This window comes from Prunus avium, chromosome 3 (genome assembly GCF_965620075.1).
Source record: "Prunus avium chromosome 3, drPruAviu1.hap1.1, whole genome shotgun sequence".
NCBI lineage: Eukaryota > Viridiplantae > Streptophyta > Magnoliopsida > Rosales > Rosaceae > Prunus > Prunus avium.
The window spans coordinates 34,824,544-34,848,536 of NC_142286.1; the positions used below are offsets into that span (position 1 = coordinate 34,824,544).

General features: G+C 38.5%; 1 protein-coding gene and 1 non-coding gene across 3 annotated transcripts; both read right to left on the minus strand.

Annotated features, from left to right (window-relative positions):
* Positions 1-2,316: 2,316 nt before the first annotated feature.
* LOC110770182 (G-type lectin S-receptor-like serine/threonine-protein kinase At4g03230) lies at positions 2,317-6,690 on the minus strand. Of its 2 annotated transcripts, XM_021974269.2 has the most exons (8): positions 5,316-6,687; positions 4,570-5,076; positions 4,151-4,309; positions 3,861-4,051; positions 3,495-3,705; positions 3,152-3,389; positions 2,853-3,003; positions 2,317-2,760 (listed from the first exon to the last, which is right to left on the minus strand). In XM_021974269.2, exons 1-8 carry the CDS (start codon positions 6,640-6,642, stop codon positions 2,458-2,460), a joined length of 3,087 nt encoding a protein of 1,028 aa, XP_021829961.1. In that variant the 5' UTR covers positions 6,643-6,687; the 3' UTR covers positions 2,317-2,457. The 2 variants fall into 2 exon arrangements, with proteins under 2 accessions (XP_021829961.1, XP_088106101.1); XM_088249975.1 differs by lacking the exon at positions 2,317-2,760 and having other exon boundaries at positions 2,876-2,986; positions 5,316-6,690.
* Positions 6,691-17,955: 11,265 nt separating this feature from the next.
* LOC148296019 (small nucleolar RNA R71) lies at positions 17,956-18,062 on the minus strand. Its single transcript, XR_015834876.1, has one exon. It is a non-coding gene; the product is annotated as a small nucleolar RNA R71 (small nucleolar RNA).
* Between the last annotated feature and the right edge of the window lie 5,931 nt (positions 18,063-23,993).

Here is a 23,993-nt window from a genome sequence, read left to right on the forward strand (position 1 = left end):
GAGTCTCAGAAGTCATTTCAACTGCTTTGTTTTTTAACTTTGCCTGTGCCCTAGTTTCCACCATAAGTTTTTGACAAGTGTCCCACCGGGCGTGCCAAAAGTGTCTGCCACGCAAATCTCACGGCTTGGAGTTCCGGGCCGAGGGGATATGCGTTGACACGCGGTTTCCTGCTTTTGGGTGCGGTGCGATTGTGCGCGGGCGTGCCAGTACGGTCTACCGTGTGTCGAGTTTGGTTGATGGGGATAGAATGGTTAAGTGGTGCGCCTGTTTGAACTCGTCTTCTAATCAAACGATTGTAGCCGAGAGAGGAACTAGTCTCGGCTGTTTAGGTTCACGGCCTAAACTACAAGGCCGTTGAGTGGTGGTGTTGGTGGGTTTTAGGCGGTGCTCCGGCTCGCTGCTCATGGAGCGACGGTCGTATGATATATGGGGTGAGTGAGCGATAACAAGGATGGTGCTCCGGCGCCTTGAAAATCAAGGGTCGTATGATATATTAATGAATGAATCTTTCTTACAAACTATCACTACTCCTAGGAAAGCAAGTAAAATATTGAAAGTGCATTACAAGAAAATATAAGTTGCTCCGTGGGAGGCTTTTGTTTGGTGTTCGAACCCTTAGAATGTAGCTTGAACTTTGTATTTATAGGAAGAGTTCTTGGAGGAGTAATCGAGGCTGAAAATCTGCATGGTGGAGCCTGATTAGAGCAAGTGGGCAATCTAATCGACATTTGGGATCGTGAAGTATGGTGTTTTGACCCCCTGAAATCCTGGTGAATCTCGGCCGCTGCTCTTGATGGTGGGTTCTGAGCTTCTGGCCGTGGAGACGCATTTATTGCTCTGATAGCTGGTGACCTAATCTCTCAAGCTGCAAAAATTCTTGTGAGAATGTCTACGTCTAATCACTCTGCCCTCTGTCACCAAAACCTGACTTCAGTCACTTCCCACCTTCCCTCATGCATTAAATGCTTATTTATAGCCAGTGGGTTTGCTACATTAAACAGGCACTACTTCATTAAATGAAGCAAGGGGCCCTGCTATCACGTGATGATTCGCATTTAATGCCTTTGGTCGTGATTTTGCTCGGCCTCGGCCTCGGCCTGCACTCGAGGCCGAGATGATCATGCCTTAGCATTTCTCTTTTGTCTTTTAGGAAGGCGAAGCACCCTGTTGAAACACTGCGTTTCATTTTTATTGTGATTCTAATAGCAAGTTGCATTTGATAGGTTATTAAATGCGAATCATCATTGCTGAGAAAAGGGGCTCCTTCGGCCAACTTATGGCCGTGATTTATTAGGCACAAACAGTAGACTTTCCTATGGAGCAAAACTTGAAGCTCACAGAAGTGCTCAATAATCCTTCGTGATTTAGACGATTGGTGGGGCAATTAATCTACCTTAATTATAATCACAATACCAGAGATTACTTATGCAGTCAATAGTCTGAACCAATTTATGCATCAATCGAGGAAACCACATTTGGATGCCGCTTTATGTGTTCTTCTTTATCTGAAAGGTAGTCCACGTCAAGGATTACTTTTCTGTTCAAATAGTAAGTTGCATTTGATAGGTTATTGTGATTCTAATTAGGCAAACTGACCTATGACGAGATTATCTACTTCAGGCTACTGTGTTTTTCTTGGGAATTCACTCATATCCTGGAAGACAAAGAAACAGAAAACGGTATCTCGTTCATCCATTGAAGTTGAATATCGTTCCATGGCAGCCGCTACTTGTGAACTGACTTGGTTGCGATCTGTTTTGAAAGATCTACGAGTTAGCAATCAAGGTCCTGCAAAGTTGTTTTGTGACAACCAAGCAGCCTTTCATATTGCCGCCAATCCCGTTCACCACGAACAAAAGAAACACATTGAGATTGATTGTCATGTGGTTCGGCAGAAGATTCAAGCTAGACAAATTGCTGCCTCATTTGTTCCATCTACATCATAGGTAGCAGATTTGTTCACAAAAGCCCTTGGAAGTAATGCTTTTCACAATCTTGTACGCAAGTTGGGCATTCTTGATATCCATGCTCCAACTTGAGGGGGAGTGTTGGAAATCAAAAGGTTTATTTATTTCCTTTTATGTATTGATTGTAATTGATTTAGGAGTAGCCTCCAAGTAACCTAGTATTCCTTGTAGGGTTTGTAAATCTTTGTATAAATACTTACCCTTTTGGCTCTATCAATACAACAGAGAAATATTCTTCACAAACACAACGCCAATTTGACAATTTGTGACCAACATAAGCACAAAAAGTTACCGCGTAGAATCATCAAGCAAAAGATAAATCAATTGATCATCATTACGAAGAAAAAGTTACACTATAAATATAAAAAAAGTAACCTAAGATACATGAAAAGTCAAAAGTTTACTTTTTTTTTTTTTTTTTTTGGTCAAGTCAAAAGTTTACTTTAAAAAGGATAAAAATACTAACTACAGCCTCTAACCATTCTTTCATTATCTACCTTCATCTAGAGTTGTAGTTATTTCAGCAAATGTTTCTGGCTTAGTAGAAGTAGAAGCTGTGCTAGAGTTGCCTCTCCTTAGGAGAAAGGCTGGTTGTTTAGGAGTTGGAGAGACTGCAATTTCACTGTCAAGCATGGTAAGAACATTTGACATGGTGGGACGATCAACAGGGTCTTCTTGTACGCATAAGAGCCCAACATTGACACACTTGATGAATTGACTTTTGTTGCAACTTTCATCCAAAGTCTTGTCCATTAGTTCCAAGGCCTTGTTTTCTGTCCACAGTCTCCATGCCTGGGAAAATGTTTAAATTTCAATATGGTGTAAAGTATAAAATGGGGATGAAGCAAATAAATGGGCATGAAAGATTCATTCAACAGACTTACATAATTTATGAGGCTGAAAGTTTGTTTGGATTGATAAAATCCTGTGTTCTTTTTTCCACTGATTATCTCAAGAAGAACCACACCAAAGCTATACACATCTGATTTCATTGAGAAAGTTCCATCTAATGCATACTCTGGAGACATGTAACCACTGCATCAAAAATTATAATAACAGTTTGTAAAATATGCAGGCACCAAAGTACTTCCCTCTAAAAGGGTCAACAAATTGAAATTAAAAATTTGTGCTACAATGTATGAAATATCCACCCTGAAATTTAAACCGTCCACACAAAACTTACTAAGTTCCAACTACTGTGTTTGTGTTCGACTCAGTTTCTTTGCCTCCAACAATCCTCGCCAAGCCAAAGTCAGATATTTTGGGGTTCATCTCCTCATCTAAGAGAATGTTGCTGGTTTTCAAATCTCTGTGAATGATCCTCAATCTGGAATCTTGATGAAGATAAAGAAGTCCTCGAACGATTCCCAAAATGATGTTAAAGCGCATCTCCCAATTGAGAACCATGCTTTTTGTATGATCTGGCAAAGTTTGCATTTTCCGTTAGAGAAACTTGGGAGATCTGGTGATCAAGAAACCATATATGATGTAGTACAAAAAAACTGAAATGAGGACTAGGAACAAACCAAATATAAAGATGTCTAAGCTTTTGTTAGGCATATACTCATAGAGTAAAATTTTTTCTTCTCCTTTAATGCAATATCCTTTTAGCCTAACAAGGTTTCGGTGTTGCAGTTTGGCAATCAGCACCACCTCATTTTTAAATTCCTGTAAGCCTTGTCCTGAAGCCCTTGATAACCTCTTTACTGCGATTTCTTGATGACCAAGAAACTTGCCCTGGAAAAAAAAAAATCCCCTTTCATCAATTTACAACTAACCAGAATACATGATCATTAATGATAAACAATTTTCTAGGGACAATAACACAACAAATAAGTGTTGCTAAGGTGGTTCAATTGCAATGAAATGGAAAACAAGTATTCCTCCATTACCTTGTAAACAGGGCCATAGCCCCCTTGTCCAAGCTTGTTTGCATATGAGAAATTATCTGTAGCGTCTAGTATGCTTTGCAAATCGAAAAAGGGTACATCTATACCTTTCTCATCTTCATCCTTGAACTCACCTGCATCTATCAACTCTTGGACTCGCCTTTCACTATTAAGTTGTGCTCGATTTATTTTATCTAAGACATGAAATTGAAGAATATTATTCTCATGCTGTCATTTAATAGGACCAATCCTGCAGATGTTCATGCATAGAGTGCATATAGTAAAGTCGTCACCTTGTCCCTTGGTTATCTTTCTTCTCCATATATAAACAGAAATGAGACATGCAAGAAAAATTCCGCTTGTAACAACTGCCACAACTATTAGTATCAAAGACACTGGCACTTTGCTTCTTGGTTGTTCTTCTAGTTTTGGAGTCTGTTGAAGATTACCTTCTATAAGAAAGCAAGAGGAAATTCTACATGTGAATTATCATCATGTAATTAGATTATTGAAGTGAACAATCTAAAACGATATGATGCAGTTATAATGAGCCAATTAAATGATTGGATTTATCAGTCAAATTCTACTTAGTTTCAGTTATTTCTATGATTTCTACTCAAACGGACAAGCATTGGTCTCAACATAAATTGATTTGCAGTAACAGGTTCATGCATCAGCCAATTTTATGCCTAGCCTAACATGGCATTCTCACCTTGAGTACAATGTAAGTTAAAGCCACTCCATTGATAATTGGCATTGCAGAGGCATCTTTTCTTTCTATCTGTTGCTGGACTGCAAGTTGAATGTGGCCAACCCCTGCAGTCTGCAGATGTTGTACAGGTTGGTTCCAGCGGCAGCTCCCAACCTAACTCTACTGCATTAGTACCTCTGGATGAAACTTGAGAGCTAAAATTTCCCAGGTGAACATTGCACCAACTGGTCACATTGAATGGAAATGGAGGGTTCAGCGGTTGACTTTTGCCTCTGTTTATTGGATTACAATTATCCACATTTTTGGCTTGGATGACGAATCTTTGTGCACTTGCGTTGATACTAATAACTCTAAAGAAGGTGCCTTTTGGTCCCATGAAGCTAACCTGGCCTGTGGTAGTGATGCAATTGAAACGGGAGTACATGGGGTCACCGCAATCCGGTCCAGTGCTCAGGGGATAAGGAATGATGGTTGTGCCACAAGGCTTGCAGTCTTTTACAGTTGATTCTGCACAAGATGTATTTTCTTGACTGTCATAACGAACTAAAAAATTAGCACTCACTCCTTTATATGTTCACTTTAATAATCTTACCCTTTTGTGATTAAGTTTAATTTATTTCTACATAAGGTGCTTTAAATTCTCACTCTCTTATATCTTTTTTTCACAAAAAAAAAAGTTTGGTTCAACAAACCAACAACTGCATATACTCCATCATAATCCAAAATAAAAAAGAGAAGTGCAATACTTGAATCAGACAAGGCAATTCGAACGGAGATATTATGGCCATCATCTCCATACTCTTCTTCAAGATTATTTAGCTCTAACCATGTCCAGCACAAGGAAGAAGTAGAGGCATCCCGTCTAGTGTTGTTTGTAGCTTCGGCATATGAGTAAGCTTGGCACAGGCAATTGCTTAGGCACTCGTTCTTGCATACTGTTTCATTGTCAACTTTGATAGGTGGGTTTGGTTTTTCCACTTTCATCATCTTCAAGCTCAAGAACGTGTCGTTCTTTTCACATATTTTCGACTGTCTTGCACATCCACCATTAAAGACTCCTGAATTCCATTGCTCTACAAACTGGGGACTGAAACCTGGCAAGCATTTGCACTCCCACGGTCTATTGTTGCTGTTACAGCTGCCAAAGTTGCCACAAGCATTCAACTCATTGCATCGATCTTTTGGCTGCCTCCAAAGCAAATGCCACTGCTTTGTGTAGGTAAGAAATTGCAGCTGCCCATTAAAATTCATCACCAATCTTGTATAATTGTAGTCCCATCTTGGCGTAGTGTTTTTCTGCCCCTTAGTTGTCATGCTGAAATTTGATAACATATAAGTTATAAGAGGAGGCATTTCAGCTGAGGTGGAAAACTCACCTGGCTCTCCACTTTTCCAATAAGGAATTGATTTTCTTGAGATAACAGATTGATTGTTTCCTTCTTGATTTAGCTTGAAGGTGAAGTTTCCAATTCCTGGGTCATATTGGTCTTTCCATGAAGTCAATTCTAAGTTTTTATCCATCAGCATCCCAGGAATGAATGTATCAGTTGGAATTTGAAAGCTCTGCCACAAATTGTTTTGCACTGCCAGCTGATCATCTTCACCATCATCACTGAACAACACCAGGTTCCCAGAATCCATAAGCTTCACCACCAAATTTAAAGACTTGTGTGTTTGAAGCCCTGTTGACCAATAAGACTCATCAGTAAAACTATCCAACACTTGGAGGTTACCTTCTTTGATCGCAAAAACTCCAGTGCTAGCTGAATTGACAACAACTGGCTTCTCTCTGTTAGCAACCCAAACAAATGTCCTTGGACGCAGATTGTGATACCAAATGCCAACATAGCTTTCTGCAGATGAATTTAAAGGAGTAAAGAATCCGAGTTCAAATTTTCCTCCAGCCGAAACAAGAGTTTCTGATTTGACGTCTCCTCGAATTGGAGTGTCATGTGTAAGTGTATCTCTAGCACAGCAAAGAGGGTGCCCAGAGCACAACAAGAGTAACAATGCAAACCATGTAATGCTGCAATTTGTTCTTGCAATCCTTCTTCTTCTTCTGCAAACCATCATGAAAGTTGAGTGTTAGAAAATGGCCTGGTGATCTTCACCACCAGCCCTAAGCTACAAGCAAGGTCTTAAATATCGGAGGTATCAGAAATATCGGAAGTCAAAAAACACGGAAATATCGCAGGAAATATCATGATATTATCGGTATCGGAAAAAATTGAATAAAAACCACGGAAATTGTAAGAAAAACTTGGAAATTTTTATTGAAACTTTGCAGGATGTTTATTTAGTCAATTATCTATTAGTTTATCACAAAAAAATTGGAAGGAAATGCATTGCATGATGGATTTAACTGATTTAAGTTGATTATATAGCGAGCTGGCAAACACCGTAAGTGAGTGACTTAGTACCACACAGAGTTCCTATGAAGTTCAAAATTTTCACTATCTTCATCATCTCTATGTGTAGAGTAAGTATATTTTGAAGAGTAGTCATCAAATGATAAATCCCCAAAATAGTTTTGCATGTAATTGTTAACATGCCACCCATATGGATCCGAGATTGGTTGACGTTGTCCATAAGCAAAATCATTTGAAGATTGAGTCTCGGATTCTTTCCATGAGTCGCTTGATTCCATCCCAACAGGAATGGGGTATGAAGGGTAGGGAAATGGTTGGTTATGAGTATAACCATAGTTACTACTCATCTCATGTGAAAATTTGTTTCTTGCAAAAAGAATTCAAAACAAAACCATGTATATATATATAAATATTTTAGTATTTTCACAAAAACATAAGTGATATGGTGGTTAAGGTGTTGAAGGAGTAAAATGGTTTTCACAAATATCATGTATATAAATATTTTTGGGTTTCGTATCGGGATATTATCGGGATATTATCTATAATATCTCGATATATTGCCCAAATCATTCATAAAAATGTTGAAAATATCTTCCTGATATTATCGGGATAATATCGGGATAATATCGATATATTGACGATAACACTATGGTTAGTTGTTAAAATATCGGACCCCCAAAAATCAGATATTATCGGGGATATTATTGATATTTAATACCTTGGCTACAAGTACATTATCTCCTCCTAAAAAATAGACCTCTTTTTCAGACTGCAAATTCTGTCCCACAAGCCATTTTCGTGGTTCAATTTATCAACATGCAATTTAACGAATTACATCAATACACAAGGTACTCTACACTATGTAGTGGCTGCGTTTAGGTCTAGGTCGTCTGCTTATCTCTTCTTTTCTCATGTGGCCACTACTTTTATTGTTTCTTTGCCTCTTGTTTTGTTATGTGGAAAATTTCTTGTCGAACATTTCTATCTTCTTCTTTAATTCCTGGTCACTTATTTTCTTACGTTACTTTCTTCTTCTTCTTCTTTAGAGTGCAACCAATTAAAAGAGGGGTCAAGTTAAAGCCGCTATCACTTTTGTTTTTTTGGTATGGAATTATTGTGGGACGGGCATCACCTATGCATGAGCAAACGCTGCATTTAGCCCATTCCATAGAGGTACTTATCAAAGATGAAGAATGCACATTGATACAGCAAATTCTATTGCCTTCTCTTTTCTCTCTATAATTTCCCACTAGTTTTATAACATGTTATTATCACGATGTTGCTCTTGGTATTATTTCTTTATTTGAATTTTCTTTTCTTTCTAAGCTATAGAGTCATCATATGGTATAGAGTTCTCTTTGTACTCACCATCAGACTTCACCATGCTCCTTTTTTGTTTTGTTTTTTTTTTTTAAGTTTCTTAATCTTAGGTATGAATGCCATGTTTGATATTTTTCTTTTGGTTGCATGTTTGCTTTATATTTTCATCTCTCATCTTATTGAGCTCTGGTGCTTTAATCATTCTGAGATGATATGCTTTACTCAATGGCATATGCCTTATTTCTTCGTTAATATTTATGGCATTTTGTAGGTTACATGACTTTCATTGCTATTTCATATTTTCATACAATTCTAACCTTATCATGGTTTAGTTTATTTCTTTCTTTCTTCAAGCATGATTTTAATTAATTATTATATCTTAAGATGAGTTTGTATTACACAAGAGATTAGGGCCTGAAGTTCCTCGATCCTCATAAAATCCTGTGTTCTTTTTTCCACTGATTATTTCTAGAAGAACTACACCGAAGCTAAACACATCTTATTTCACTGAGAAAGTTCCATCTAATGCATACTCCAGAGACATGTAACTAGAGGTGTCAAATGGGTCTTGCCATGCCAGCCGAGCCCGTTTAAATTTGTGCCACTAAGTTATTCGTGTCGGGCCTTGCCGTGCTATTTAATTAACTGGGTCATGCCATGCTGGCCCATTTATTAAAACCATTTTTCTCAGCCCGGCCCAAAGTTCAAGTCCACATTGGGCCTTGCCATGCTCGTAATTAGGTCATGCCCATGCTCGGGCCCAAGTACCCATTTAACTTAATTTTTTGCTAAGAATGGTAGACTATTTTTTCTATGAACACAATAATTCAGTGTCTTATTTAAAACCCCACATTATATGCTCTTGGATTCTTTTGTAGATTAATGTACACCATTGCATGAAAGTAAGCAGTAGTTGCCATGTTATTTTTTTTAGTACAAGTCATAGTCTAAACTATTCAGGAGAGGGGTTTCTCACACACAGACAACCAAGATGCCAAGTGATTTCAAACGTAATATCTCTAGTCTGCAAGTCAAGGCCCTTTTCTACTTGGCTAGTCTCCATTGGCAGCAGCTGCCATGTTAAAAGTAATTACCAAAATACAATGTTTCTGCTATAATTGAAAGGCCACTGCTACAATAATATGCAATTTGAGTGGTGTTTAATCAGACCAGATTGAATAATTGGGAAAGCAAGCAGGACATCCAGGTCAAGGAAGGAGGGTAAGATATTGTTAATCTTGTGTCATCTTTTTCTCTTGTGGCCCCTTGGCCTTACTTTTCTTCCTCTTTTTGTGAGGAAGAATTTGAGAGATGGGCTACGGATTTCTATATATGAAATAGGAAACAAACATGTGCCACTTTTTTGTTCTCTCTTTATTCTAATATAATAGGATTATAGAGAGACCAAAAGTCGACCTGCATGAGTTTTTTAATGGGCTTATGACATAAAAAAATAAAAAAATGAAAAAAGGTGCAATAGCTTGAGTTTCTGATCCATCCAAAACCTTAATTTGGGGAAAAGAGGGAGAAACTTACTAGAGGGCGCATGTGTTTTTGCTTATTTGGAGGTTTCTAATGACAAACCAAAGCTCTGAATTTGTCAAAGCAGCACAACCCGTCAGCCACAAATAAACACAACAACCAAACCTAACCTGACATCTGTGGGGAAAGCCTTCAAACCATATTCTGCGCGGATAGGGAAAAAGAACACAACACTTTTGAGGAAGAGATAAATATTCTTAACTACTTGAACTACAAATTCTTTGCTTGAATAATTATTAATTATCTCAGGTTTGAGTTGACGAACAGTTGAATCTCCTTGCATCAAACCTATCATTTACCACAACAAAACTCCCACACAAAAAAGAGTTCCAAGTTGATTTCATGTAATGTTTTTTTTTTTTTTGTGCGTCTGCAGAATAAAATATACACAATGAGTCCAAGTTGCATTACAAAAAGGTCAAATATTTGTGACCGACAGAAGCACAAAAGGTTACCGCGTAGAATCATCAAGCAGAAGAAACATAAATTGATCATCATTACGAAGAAAAAGTTACACTTAAATATAAACAAAGAAACCTATGATACATGAAAAGTCAAAAGTTCACTTAAAAGGATAAAAAGACCATCTAGTAACTACAGCCTCAAACCATTCTTTAATTATCTACCTTCTTCTAGACTTGTAGTTATTTCGGCGAATGTTTCTGGCTTAGTAGAAGAAGAAGTTGTGCTGAAGTTGTTGCCTCTTCTTAAGAAAAAGGCTGGTTGTTTAGGAGTTGGAGAGATTGCAATTTCACAGTCAAGCATGGTAAGAACATTTGACATCGTGGGACGATCAACGGGATCTTCTTGTACGCATAAGAGCCCAACATTAACACACTTGATAAATTGATTTTTGTTGCAACTTTCATCCAGAGTCCTGTCCATTAGTTTCAAGGCCTTGTTTTCTGTCCGCAGTCTCAATGCCTGAGAAAACGTTTAAATTTCAATATGGTGTAATCCAAACAGTATAAAAATGGGGTTATAAAATGAAGGGGTAATTATAATTTGGGAGTTTCACTAAAATACCCAAAATGGGGGCTGAAATTATAAAAATACCCAACACCTAAAACATTTTATAAACATACCCAAAACTCATCATTACACACACTCAAAACCCATTTATAAACATACCCAAAACCCATCATTACACACATACCCAAAACCCATTTTGGGTATGTTTCTATGTTTAAATAGTGCTTGGGTATTTTTATAAATACATGTCTAGGATTGGGTATTTTTATACTAAAGTTAGGGTCAAGTTTAATTTTAGTCACCGTATTTACAGCTGTTAGCAAATCAGATCATATGCTTTAATTTCGTCAGTTACATTAATTAAAAAATATTTTTATTAATATTGAATTATAAAAAAAATCATTTTTAATTTTTCTTTTTTATGAAGAAATTTTAATTATTTTAATTAGGACAAATTTGTCATTCTACAAGGCAAATTCCTTAGAAAAATTAAAATAATAAAGAAAATTTAAAAATATTAAAAAAAGAATGGAGGGTTGGTCGTGATAAAGAGAAAGAAGGTGGCCTTGCTTTCGGTACAGAACATGGTTCTCTCTCATGATGATGAACATAACATAGAGAAATTGAATGGCTCATGCAAGTCTCAACACAAAAATAATACATTGATGGGCTGGCGTTTGGTGATACACTTGGGAGACTTAGGCAGTTGATTGGTTTGAATAAGAGCCCTAGATTAAGAAATCGGAGATGAGAGATAATGCCCAAAAAGTAGAGATTTTTGGCATGCCCAATTGACCCAAACGCTCCTTTGCTGGGTAACAAGGCCTTTGATTTTGGGAGCTCTCTCTCCCTGCTACCAAAAAAACCACCATTGTTACTCTGTTTCGCCGGTCCCCCCCAAACAAAACATGACTGCCCCGTCCACAACCCACCAACCTAGCCACTCTAGCCACCCAAACCACCACACCTCGACCACCAAGACCACCACCAGCCACTCTAGGAACGCGCGGCACGTGAAGGGGAACATTAGGGTTTTGCGGAATATGGGCGACGAAGAGAGGTTAGCGAAGAGAGTCGTGGGGCCGTACGATCTCGTGATGGGTTCCAAATCTGGATTTCCAAACATAGAGGCAGATCGGGGTTGATTGGGGATGGAGGTGCGTCGGGGGTGGGAGGGAGAGACAGAGACAAAGACAGAGAGGGGCGGGGTGGTGCTGCTGATGTTCGGCAGGGGCTTGTGGCAAGGAGTGGGGTTGTGGGTCTGCAATGTTCACTTTTGAGATTGAGGTGGGTGGTTATGGCTGTCACTGCCAGGTGGGGGTTGGGTAAAGAGATCTAATAATTAAAACAAAATTATTTTTATTTATTTATAAGTTGATATTAAAATATTTTTTAAATAATGAAACTGACAAAATTGAAGCATATGACCTGATTTGCAAACAGCTACAAATACGGTGATCAAAATCGAAAAATTGAAATTTCGATGACGAAAATTAAATTTGACATAACCCCTATGATCAAAAATGTAATTACTCCTAAAATAAATGGATTTGAAAGATTCAACAGCACACTTACATAACTTATGAGGCTGAAAGTTTATTGGGATTGTTAAAATCCTGTGTTCTTTTTTCCACTAATTATTTCTAGAAGAACCACACCGAGGCTAAACACATCTGATTTCACTGAGCAAGTTCCATCTAATGCATACTCCGAAAACATGTAACCACTGCATCACAAATTAGGATAACAGTCAATAAATTTGTGCTACAATGTATGAAGCATCCACCCTAAAAATTCAGGGAAATAGCGCTTAATGCCACCATTTTTTTAATTTTAACTGGAAATACCACATTTCCCCATAAATTTTGCAAATATCACCTATAAATATATACTTATTGCCCACTTATCGGCCAGATAACACTTTTGGTCAGTTTTTGGTTCTTAGCTCTCTCTTCACTCTCTCTCTCTCTCAACTCTCTCTCTCAACTCTCTCTCTCAACTCTATCTCATAGTTCTCTCTCTCTCTCTCTCTCTCTCTAGCTAACTACACCTCTTCTCACGAAGAAGAAGATCAAGAACAACCTACAAAACCCACAGCTTGCCCTCAAAACCCAATGCTTCCTCTTCCTCTATGTTTTCATCTCTACCCAAATCCAAACCCCAACTTCGTCTCTCTTCGAATCCCTTCTACAACCAAACCAAACCCAAACAAAACCATCTTTTCTGAATATGACAGCATGTCTTGGCATTAGGTGGCATTGTTTGAGCATTTTGGTCCAATTTTGTGGGGTTTTGAAGTCAGGGTTTACATGCTCTCTTCAAGAACAGCTTCTCCAGAAAATGAATTGTTGGGAATATGTAAGTTTTGATGTTAAATTGAATTTGATTACTGAAATTGGAATTGTGATTGATTTCGTCTGTATTTTGTGTAGAAAGTGAAGTATTGGGATTGATTTTGTTTGTCTGAAACAACAAATGTGTTTGTTCTTTGTCGATTGATTCTTGCATTTGGTATTGGGATTTTCTATGAACTTGTTATGATTATATCATAGTGAGGTAGCACTGTTGATTTGCTATTGTAATTTTCTTGTGGTTTTATTGCGGTTGAATTGTAGTGGTATTGCTTTTGTATTGCTATGGTATTGTTGTTATATTGAATTTTTTTGGTGTTTTATTGATATGTTACTGTAATTTAATAGGAATATATGTTGATATCATTTTTCTTTATCTGCTTGTGATTTGTGTAGGAGTTGAGATTATTCTTGGATGTATTTTTCTCAATATTTATGTGTTAATTTAATGCCTGGTATTGTTTTGGAACCATAATCATTGTCAAACTCATTGTTTCTTTAAAAGATTGATGTGAAATTGTTACTCCATTTTCTTCTTTGCTTTGTTTTAAGATATTTTTGTTTGGAGAAAAAGAGCTATGTTTTTGTAATCTAAAAGACTAGGTGTGAGTGTTTTCTGATCTACAAGATCCAGACTTTATGTATGTCAATTTACTACTTTTGCACTTGAACTTTGGATGTCTAAAATTTGAAAAGTCTTGTATGCCAGTAGTGTATCTATGTCACACATCTTGGGTAAGAGGTATTCTTCAATTGTGATAGTTTGCTCTGTTGTACGTATTCAAACTGCCTCAAAATATTTTCATTCATGTCTTGAGTTCAATACCAGCAAATGTTTTTAAATGATAAGAAATTATGAAAAGCTTATACATAACAGACATATAGTTGAACATAGCTAGAGTGTATATCTAGAAAGATATCATTGTGCTTCAAATTAGCAAATTAGTGGGGTGAAAGGACAATGGTTGACATGCCATTCTGCATTTGATGAAAATAATTGATGACTTTGTATGGAAGTATACTCATTAAATATCTTAGATTCTATCAATGAGTGAAATATTTGCCTTCGAGAGCTTTATGTTTGTTTGTACCATATCTGACCCTCCACTCATATGGTGACACGTGGAATTGTAAGCTCCCCTCGATCGCCTAAGATGAGCGAATAGTCGGCATTAACTACCGATGACGCCTAGCAAAGTCTACAATCGGTACTCGTGGACGATTCTGCAGAACAAACCTCGAAGGCCCCGCCCTAAATATCCAAAGACTCGTGTCAACCTTGTAGGACCTTCCAATGAGTCCCACATCGAAATTAAGTACTAAGAGCATACCAAATGCCCTCTATAAATAGGCCTTTTTACTACAATACGAAGGGTAAGACTTTTCAGCTTGACTTTTATGCTAAATACATTGTCAGTGGCAAAAGCTCTTAGAAAGAAACTTACTTCGGCATCGGAGGGTCTTAGGTTGGTTCCACACCGGTACCATAGATCTCACGAGCCTCGGCTTCCCTTGATTCAGGATCGGCATCCCAGGATGGAAGGAACCTGCGTCGAACACTCAATCGATCCTTGATCGTCCACATCACCTGTAAGTTGCACCTATCTCTATCTGTTCAGTTTTAGTGCAAACAGATTGGCGCCATCTGTGGGAATCATTTATCGATCAACCCATATCTCAAACTTCACTTCCAAAAATGAATCCATTTTCGTCCCTCCCTACCGACGGTCCCATCCTCGGCATCGGTAGCGGAGCGAGCCCCGCTCCCCTGCCCAACACGCCATGAATAGAAACACCTGTTCGGCAAAACACTCTAGAAGCTCGCATGGAAACTCTACAACGAGAAATGGCAAAAATGCAGGAGCAAAACAATATCCTCTCTTCTAAACTTGATGACACCCAGAGATAGCTTCATGACCAGCAAACACACTCAGTCCAACTGCAGGATTATCCGAGGCATACTAGACAGCTTCGACAGGAGCAGTAATTCAAAAGTGTACCGAAGCCCAGCGGTCGCGACAGAGGGAAACGACCGGTAGCAGGGAAGCCGTCCGCTTCTCGAAAACTATTCGTGCCTACCCCAAAGGAACGCCACCCAGAATGCCAAGTCTACTCTGACTGTCAAGATAGGATCAACGATCGGCGCAAGGAACGACAGTCGTCGCTGTTAAGCTCATAATTTCATACATATACATGCCCAATTTACTTACTTCTTTTGCTTAGTTCCTATAATTCTAAGTTATTTCCCTCCCTTTGTGTGTTTTGTAGGCCAATAGAGCAAGAGAGCATAATTCATGCAATTCAAGCATGTTAAGGCCTAATTTGGATGAATGGAAGAAGAGCTTAAAAGACAAACTCATTTTGGCTACAGCCCCCTGCCAGTCCAGTTCCGTAGGTCATATTGCAAGCTTTGTTTCAGCAACCTACACAGCTCGGATGAGGCAGCATTCTTCATGAAAGTTGTTCCAATGGGTGTGTACTATAACATATCCAAAATGCAGCCCCATTGGATAAATATGGAGTCTGTTACCTAGCAAACACAGAGTCATGCTCAGGATGGATTTTATCAGCGCGCAAAATGAGTTAGCAATTTGTTTTGGCCTTAACTTCCTCCTCCGACCTTGGATTGGCCCAAATGACATATGGCTGGAAAGAAGACATTCTGAACTTCAATTTCGAGTGCTTAAAGTCCTAATTTGATTAAGAGAAGCCCAAGTTGTAAGCCCTTGAAGTTGCTGGTTATGCTGACCTCAGCATGTGCTGGTTGGATGCTTGGTCATGGTGAGCTAGGTATGAGCTATCATTTCTGGTTGGAAGCTTGGTCATGGTGACATGAAGATGAGCTAGGGCTGCTAGTGGGATCTATTGGTGAAGTGCATCAACCAATTCAGATTTTATAATGCAAGTGTTGTATGCATTAGCCATATTGAATTCAGATTTGTCACTCCCCTCTCCCTATAAATACCACATCCATTCCACATTCAAGACACAACAAATCCTGAGATTCACAACCCCCACAATTCACTCCAACCATCCTCAAACACTCTCAAAATCCCAAACACTCCAACAATCACCAAAACAACTCCAGCAAACCTCTCTTCCATTTCCCTACGAATTTCATCTTCCTTAGCCATCACCACTCACTCAAACTCATCCCAAATCACCTCCATATCCTTCATACATCTTTCTAGAAGTGGGGAAGCTCTTGGAGAAGCATTAGAAGTGGAGAAGCACTTGGAGAAGCCTTGGACACCACAAGAACTTCAGAAAAAGGGTTTTTCTACTCTTATTGTATTCATTATGTTTTCTCATTTCTGTTCAAGTCTCTTTTCCATTATGAGTAGCTAAATCCATAACTAGGGCTTCGATGTAACCTAACATGAATATTCTGGGTTTATAAGTTTGGAGTTTCAAGTTTGATTCATGATTCATGTTCTTATTCATTATGCTTATAAGTTAACATGCTTGTTTGAATGATTGATCACCATTAGAACTTGTTTGTTAACTATCTTGGTTTGAATTAAGAGTATACACCATGCTTTAATTCGAATTGAACTATGAATAGGAAGAGTATGTATGGACATTCGACAACAGGGATTAGATACATACTTGGTTGTTTAAAATGTTCTTCTATGCTTAATGGGTTCCTAATGCTTAATTTTAGGTTAGACAACAAATGATCAAATTAGGGAATTAGGAACACAAGGTTAGGACCAAACACCATGGCCTAATCATACTTTAGCTAGAATCAATCTTTGAATCTGAATTAGACTTGTTACTTGAATCTTTATAACCCAGAATTGAATTGTTATGGTGATTCGAATGCCCTAGTCTCAAAATCTGTTTTCCAACTCTTAAAACCACTCTTTGTTACATTTGTTTACTTGTTTTTGTTTGCAATTTCATTTTGCTTCTTTTGTTCAACAATCACAACCACTCTTGTTTTAAATTCTGTTTTAGACATAACCTCCTACTTTCTTGAATTTGGTAATCTAAGTACATAACTAGTTTTAACTTCTCAGTCTTCGTGGGTACGACCTCGTACTTGTCTTGCTATACTACTAATTGCCCCGTACAATTGCGAGTTAACATAATATTAACAACAAATTTTGGCGCCGTTGCCGGGGACTGAACGAAAGTTCTTCCCTGGTTATGTGCCCAAGGTTACCCTATTCTTTTTAGTGTTTCTAATTAATCTAATTTTCTGTTTCAGGTAGTTTATGTCTAAAAATCCATTACTTGAACAAGTGAGGTCTTCGTTCCAACGTTCTAGATCTTTGAACGCAGGACCATCATTGCAACCCAGACGAGTGACCTCTGAAATTCAGAATCGTCTAGAAAGGGAGTTGTCAACTGCAAAAGAGCAAGCTCTTGCTACATTTACAAGTCTTGCTCTCCACACTGAACTTCCCGGTTCTTCACTTTCAAATTCGGAAGCAAGTTCAGACCAAGAAGAAGAAGAAATGATGGCTGCCATTGAGTTCATGGGAGAACTTGATATCCCAACAATTCCAGCATCTCCTTCAAGCATTTTGCTGCCCACTGTAGCTCGAAATTATGAGCTTAAATCTTCTCATCTTAATATGCTGCCTTCCTTTTATGGTTTACCTAATGAAGATCCATTGACTCATATAAAGGATATTTTTAATGTTGTGAGTTCTTTTCCCTTGACAGGTGTGACAGAAGATCAACTTCGAATGAGAGTGTTTCCATACACTTTAAAGGATAAGGCGAAGTATTGGTTGAATTCTTTGAAGCCTGGTTCACTCACTACATGGTCTGCCATTCAAAAGAAGTTCCTGGAAAAATACTTCTCCACGCAAAAGACCGACATGCTTAGGGACAAGATCTTGTTATTTGCACAGCAAGATGATGATTCGTTTTGTGAAGCATGGGAGAAATTCAATGGGTTGCTCAACCAATGTCCTCATCATGGGATTCCATTGAAGCTTCAAATGCGTATGTTTTATAAAGGACTAACCCCTTCTAGTCATAATATAGTCACCAATTTTGCAGGTGGTTCTTTTAAAACCAAAACTCCAGAAGAAACGTACGAACTCTTTGAGGAGATAGCAATGGAGACCCAACATACGGATACAAGAGGTAAACGTGTTATTAGTGGTTCTAATGATGCTTCTAGTGTGCAGATTTCAAAACTGGAACAAAAGCTAGATGCTCTTCTTGCATTAAACTCAAGAAGCCCTCCGAAGGAAGTGTGTAGCATTTGTGAATCTCATGACCATGCTACCACAGCTTGTCCACTTGGGGCTGGATATCCAGAATTTGTGCAAGAGCAAGCTAAGTTGGTAAATTCCTACAACCAAGGTCCAAGAAATGATCCATACTCTCAAAGTTATAATCCAGGTTGGAGGAATCATCCAAACTTTTCATGGAGAAATACCCAGAATCAAGCAAATCCCCCTTCATTCCAAAGGCCACAACAATCATCATCATCATTGGAAGATATAGTGAAGCATATGGCAATCAACCAATCCAATTTTCAGCAAACTACACAGGCTGCCATCTCCAAATTGGAAGTCCAATTAGGCCAAATAGCTGCTGAAATAACTCAAAGAGTGCCTGGGAAATGGCCAAGCCAAACTGAGATCAATCCAAAGAACCCAGAAGCCAAGGCCATTCATGTGCTCAGATCAGGTAAGATCATTGATAATAAAGATGATTCTAATCTTTCAAATGATGTTGTGATTGTAGAAAATGAAGAGGAGGAGACCATGGCCACGGAAGGAGAACAACTCAAAACTTCTCAATCTGCTCCTAAGGCCAAATCAGATTCTCAGAAATCCGATCAATTCCAATTGCATAAAAGGGATGACAAATTTGTGCCACCACATCTTCAAGAAGATAGATACGTGCCACCCGCTCCATATGTTCCACAGATTCCATTTCCAGGCCGTCTTAAGAAAGCAAAGCAAGATAAGGCTTTTAAAGAGATTTATGATATTTTGAGTAAAGTTAATATCAATTTGCCTTTGCTTGATCTTATTGAACAGATTCCTGCATATGGAAAATTCATCAAGGACTTGAAAACTCACAAGCTCAATTTCGCTCCAAATGAAGGAGTAAAGCTCGACCAGAATGTAAGTGCTGTATTGCAAAGGAAGCTTCCACCAAAACTAGATGATCCTGGCAGCTTTGACATTCCCATTAACATTGGAGGCAAGAAGGTTGGAAGAGCCATGTTGGACTTGGGAGCAAGCATCAATGTTTTGCCATATTCAGTTTATCAAGAGCTTGGCTTAGAAGGGATGAAGAAGACTTCAATGCGACTTGAACTAGCTGATCATTCTATAAAATATCCAAAAGGTATTGTAGAAGATATTCTAGTTCAAGTTAATACACTAATTCTCCCTGCTGATTTTGTAGTGATGGACATGGAAGACAATCCAAATGGAGATCGTGTTGATCCCATTCTCCTAGGCAGGCCATTCATGGCCACTGCAGACACAATCATCAAAGTGAAAGATAGCACTCTCTCCATGACTGTTTTGGGTGAAACTGTTGAATTTAAAATGCTTAATGCTCTATCTCAACCTTCTATCTCTCTTGATTCTTGCTTTTCAATTGATGTTGTGGATCATGAGGTTTCTTCCAAAATTTTGCAGAGAAAGTCTAATGATGCTCTAGAAGCTGTCTTAACACAAGAAGAGGAAGATCTTTGTGAACCGGAGTTCCAAGAAGTGGTGGCTGCCTTAGAAGTGTTTCCGCCATACCCACCATCCTTTAGGCCACCAATCGAGCCTCTTGGACCATCATCCACGAAATTGGAGCCATCCATTGTCATCCCACCAAAGCTAGAACTTAAACCTCTTCCCAATAATCTTAAATATACATATTTGGGTGCTAACGAAACTCTCCCTGTTATAATTGCTGCAGGTCTCTCCTCACATGAAGAAGAGAGCTTAATTAAAGTTCTAAAAGAGCATAAAACAGCCATTGGGTGGACCATAGCAGACATCAAAGGAATTAGTCCAAGCATGTGCATGCACCGGATTTTAATGGAAGAAGACAGCAAACCATCTCGTGATGCCCAAAGGAGGCTAAATCCCAACATGAAAGAGGTGGTTAGAGCTGAAGTTTTAAAGCTACTCGATGTAGGAATCATCTACCCAATTTCAGATTCTAAGTGGGTGAGCCCTGTGCAAGTTGTTCCAAAGAAGTCCGGAATCACCGTTGTGAAGAATGAGAAGAATGAGCTAGTTCCTACACGAACTGTCACTGGTTGGAGAGTTTGCATTGATTACAGGAAGTTGAACACATCCACTAGAAAAGATCATTTCCCCTTACCTTTTATTGATCAAATGCTTGAACGTTTATCTGGCCATGCTTACTATTGTTTTCTTGATGGTTTTTCAGGTTATAATCAAATTCCCATTGCTCCGGAAGACCAAGAGAAAACCACATTCACATGCCCATTTGGTACGTTTGCTTATAGAAGGATGCCATTCGGTTTATGCAATGCCCCAGCAACTTTCCAAAGATGCATGATGTCAATCTTTTCAGATATGGTGGAACGATTCATTGAGGTATTTATGGATGATTTTTCAGTTTTTGGTTCCTCTTTTGATAATTGTCTTCACCACTTGTCTCTAGTGCTTAAAAGATGCCAGGAAACAAATCTGATTTTGAATTGGGAGAAGTGTCACTTCATGGTGAGACAAGGCATTGTACTAGGCCATGTGATTTCAAGCAAGGGAATCGAAGTGGATAAAGCCAAGATCGACCTCATCTCAAATCTTCCACCCCCTACCTCTGTTAAAGGAATTAGAAGCTTTCTAGGTCATGCTGGATTCTATAGAAGGTTCATCAAAAATTTCTCAAGCATTACAAGGCCATTGTGTAATCTCCTTGCTAAGGATGCTGTTTTTGAGTTTAATGAAGCTTGCATGGAAGCTTTTTCTACCTTGAAGAGGGAGCTAACTTCAGCCCCTATTATCATAGCTCCGGATTGGTCTTTACCATTTGAAATAATGTGTGATGCCTCTGACTTTGCTATTGGTGCAGTTTTAGGTCAAAAGAAGAACAAGCTGCCCCATGTGATTCATTATGCTAGCCGGACCTTGAATGATGCTCAAATCAACTACTCCACAATAGAGAAGGAGTTGCTTGCTGTGGTTTTTGCTTTAGAAAAATTTCGTTCTTACCTTGTTGGTTCTAAAGTAATTGTTTATTCTGACCATGCAGCCCTTAGATACTTGCTCACTAAGAAGGATGCCAAACCACGCTTGATTAGATGGATTCTCTTGCTGCAAGAATTCGATTTGGAGATTCGAGATAAGAAGGGATGTGAGAATGTGGTAGCTGATCATTTGAGCAGAATTGTGGTTGAAGAAAAATGAGGAGCTGTGCTACCCTTGAATGAGACTTTCCCTGATGAACAACTATATGCTGCCCAAGTCAAAGAGCCATGGTATGCTGATTTTGTTAATTATCTTGCTTGTGGTGTTCTTAGAAATGATCTAACTTCTCAGGATAAGAAGAAGTTCTTTTCCATGGTGAAACATTATGTATGGGATGAACCTTTCTTATTCAAGCATTGCCCGGATCAACTCATCAGAAGATGTGTTCCAGAAGAAGAGCAAGAAAGCATACTTAGGCATAGCCACGAATTGGCCTGTGGAGGTCACTTTGGAGCTAAGAAAACAGCACTTAAAATTCTGCAATCTGGTTTCTTTTGGCCCACTCTATTTAAAGATGCATTTAATTTTTGTGTTAAGTGTGATAGGTGCCAAAGGATGGGGAACATAAGTCGCAGGAATGAAATGCCATTGAATAACATACTTGTTGTGGAGCTCTTCGATGTGTGGGGTATTGATTTCATGGGACCATTCCCATCTTCCTTTGGTTATACTTACATACTTGTTGCTGTTGATTATGTGTCTAAATGGGTGGAAGCCATAGCCACCAAAACCAATGATTATAAGGTGGTGCTGAAGTTCTTGAAGGATAATATTTTCACAAGGTTTGGTACTCCAAGGGCTGTCATTAGTGATGGAGGCAGCCACTTCTGTAACAAGACATTCGAAGCACTCATGAAGAAGTACAACATCACCCATCGAGTCTCTACACCATATCATCCGCAAACTTCTGGTCAAGTGGAAATAAGCAATAGAGAAATTAAGCACATCCTGGAGAAGGTGGTGAACAATACAAGGAAAGATTGGGCAGCCAAGCTCAATGATGCATTATGGGCTTATAGGACAGCATATAAGACTCCCATTGGAATGAGCCCTTATCGTCTTGTGTTTGGGAAAGCTTGTCACCTGCCAATGGAGCTTGAACACAATGCTTTTTGGGCCATCAAGAAGTTAAATTTTGATCTAGACAAGGCAGGCCATGCAAGAAAGTTTCAGCTGAATGAATTGGAAGAAATTAGACATGAGTCTTATGAGAATGCAAAGCTTTACAAAGAACGAACCAAGAGTTACCATGACAGAAACATTCAACGGAAAGAGTTCTCCAAAGGTATGTCAGTTCTTTTGTTTAACTCACGTTTGCGTCTCTTTCCAGGAAAATTGAAGTCTAGATGGCAAGGCCCATTCACCGTGGTCAATGTTTCTCCCTATGGAGCTGTGGAGATTCAAAACCCTAAAGATGGCTCGACTTTCAAAGTAAATGGACAACGTTTAAAGCCATTCTATGAGGGAGTTTCAGCTGGCATCCAAACTGGCCATGTGGTAGATCAACTTCCCTTCGTACCATCAACTTAGCTGATTGCACAATGTCTTGCCAAGACAGTAACTAAGGCGCTTCTTGGGAGGCAACCCATGTGTTCAAGAAGAAGGTGCTTGGTAGCAATCGACCTAATCGCATCAAGGGGGAGCATTTCAATCCTTTCTCTTTACTTGTTATTATTTTAAATTTCTGTTTTTTTTTTATAAAAATTTAAAAAAAATAAAAAAATTTAAAAATTTAAAAAGATTTTTCATATGAGCTAACTTATGGTAACTCCAGTGAGCACTTCCGTCAATACAGTGTCTAGGAGTTCTTTAGGCGACACCTTCGGTGTCTAAGAAGTTTGGGTTTTAAGCGGGACCATTGTGACCCCTCCAACCTTCCCGGATCCCCTGGCTGTGTTTTCTGAGGCCCTTAACTGGTCATCCATGAGTTGCTTATATATTCATTTTTTTTTTTTTTTTTTTTCCTAAACCTTCTTCTAAACTTTTCCCTTTATCATTTGTTTGTTCTCAATCATCTTTTGTATGCTTTCACATTGAGGACAATGTTCAATTCAGGTCTGGGGGGAAGGTTTTCAATTTCAATTTTCTTATCCATTTGTGTTTTCAATTTTCGTTCTCTTGTCACAATTTTTTTTTTTTTTATTTATTTATTTATTTATTTTTATTTTTTTTTAAAGAATGTCATACAATCAATGCTATGGAGCTGCTATTTGAGGTTTTCATATCAGAATTTTGCACTTCACAAAGCTTTTGCTCTTAGAATTCTGGTGGCTAAAGTACCACGCTCAAATTCTTGAAGGAAAATAGTGGAGACTACCCTAGTGAGCTATATCGAGCCTAATTGCTTTCTTGAGAGGGTTTAAAGTGTTCTATTTCTCATCCATACTTATTTTCTTCAATTCACTCTAATTGATCTCATTATTCCATTTTGATTGAATACTAAAGATGATTCTCTTTTGCAGATATCATGTGCTTGCTCTCATTCATGAATGAACTCATTGAAGTGATGCTAGGCTATGTGTGCATAACCATTCTATGTGCTTTCTTTTCACCCTACCTATATGTGTGTTCCATCAACCCTCTTGAAGCCAAACACTTAAAGCCTTTTCTTCTATCACCCTCATCATTTCCCTACCTTTGTATCTCAATCTGAGATACTTGACCTATTGTAG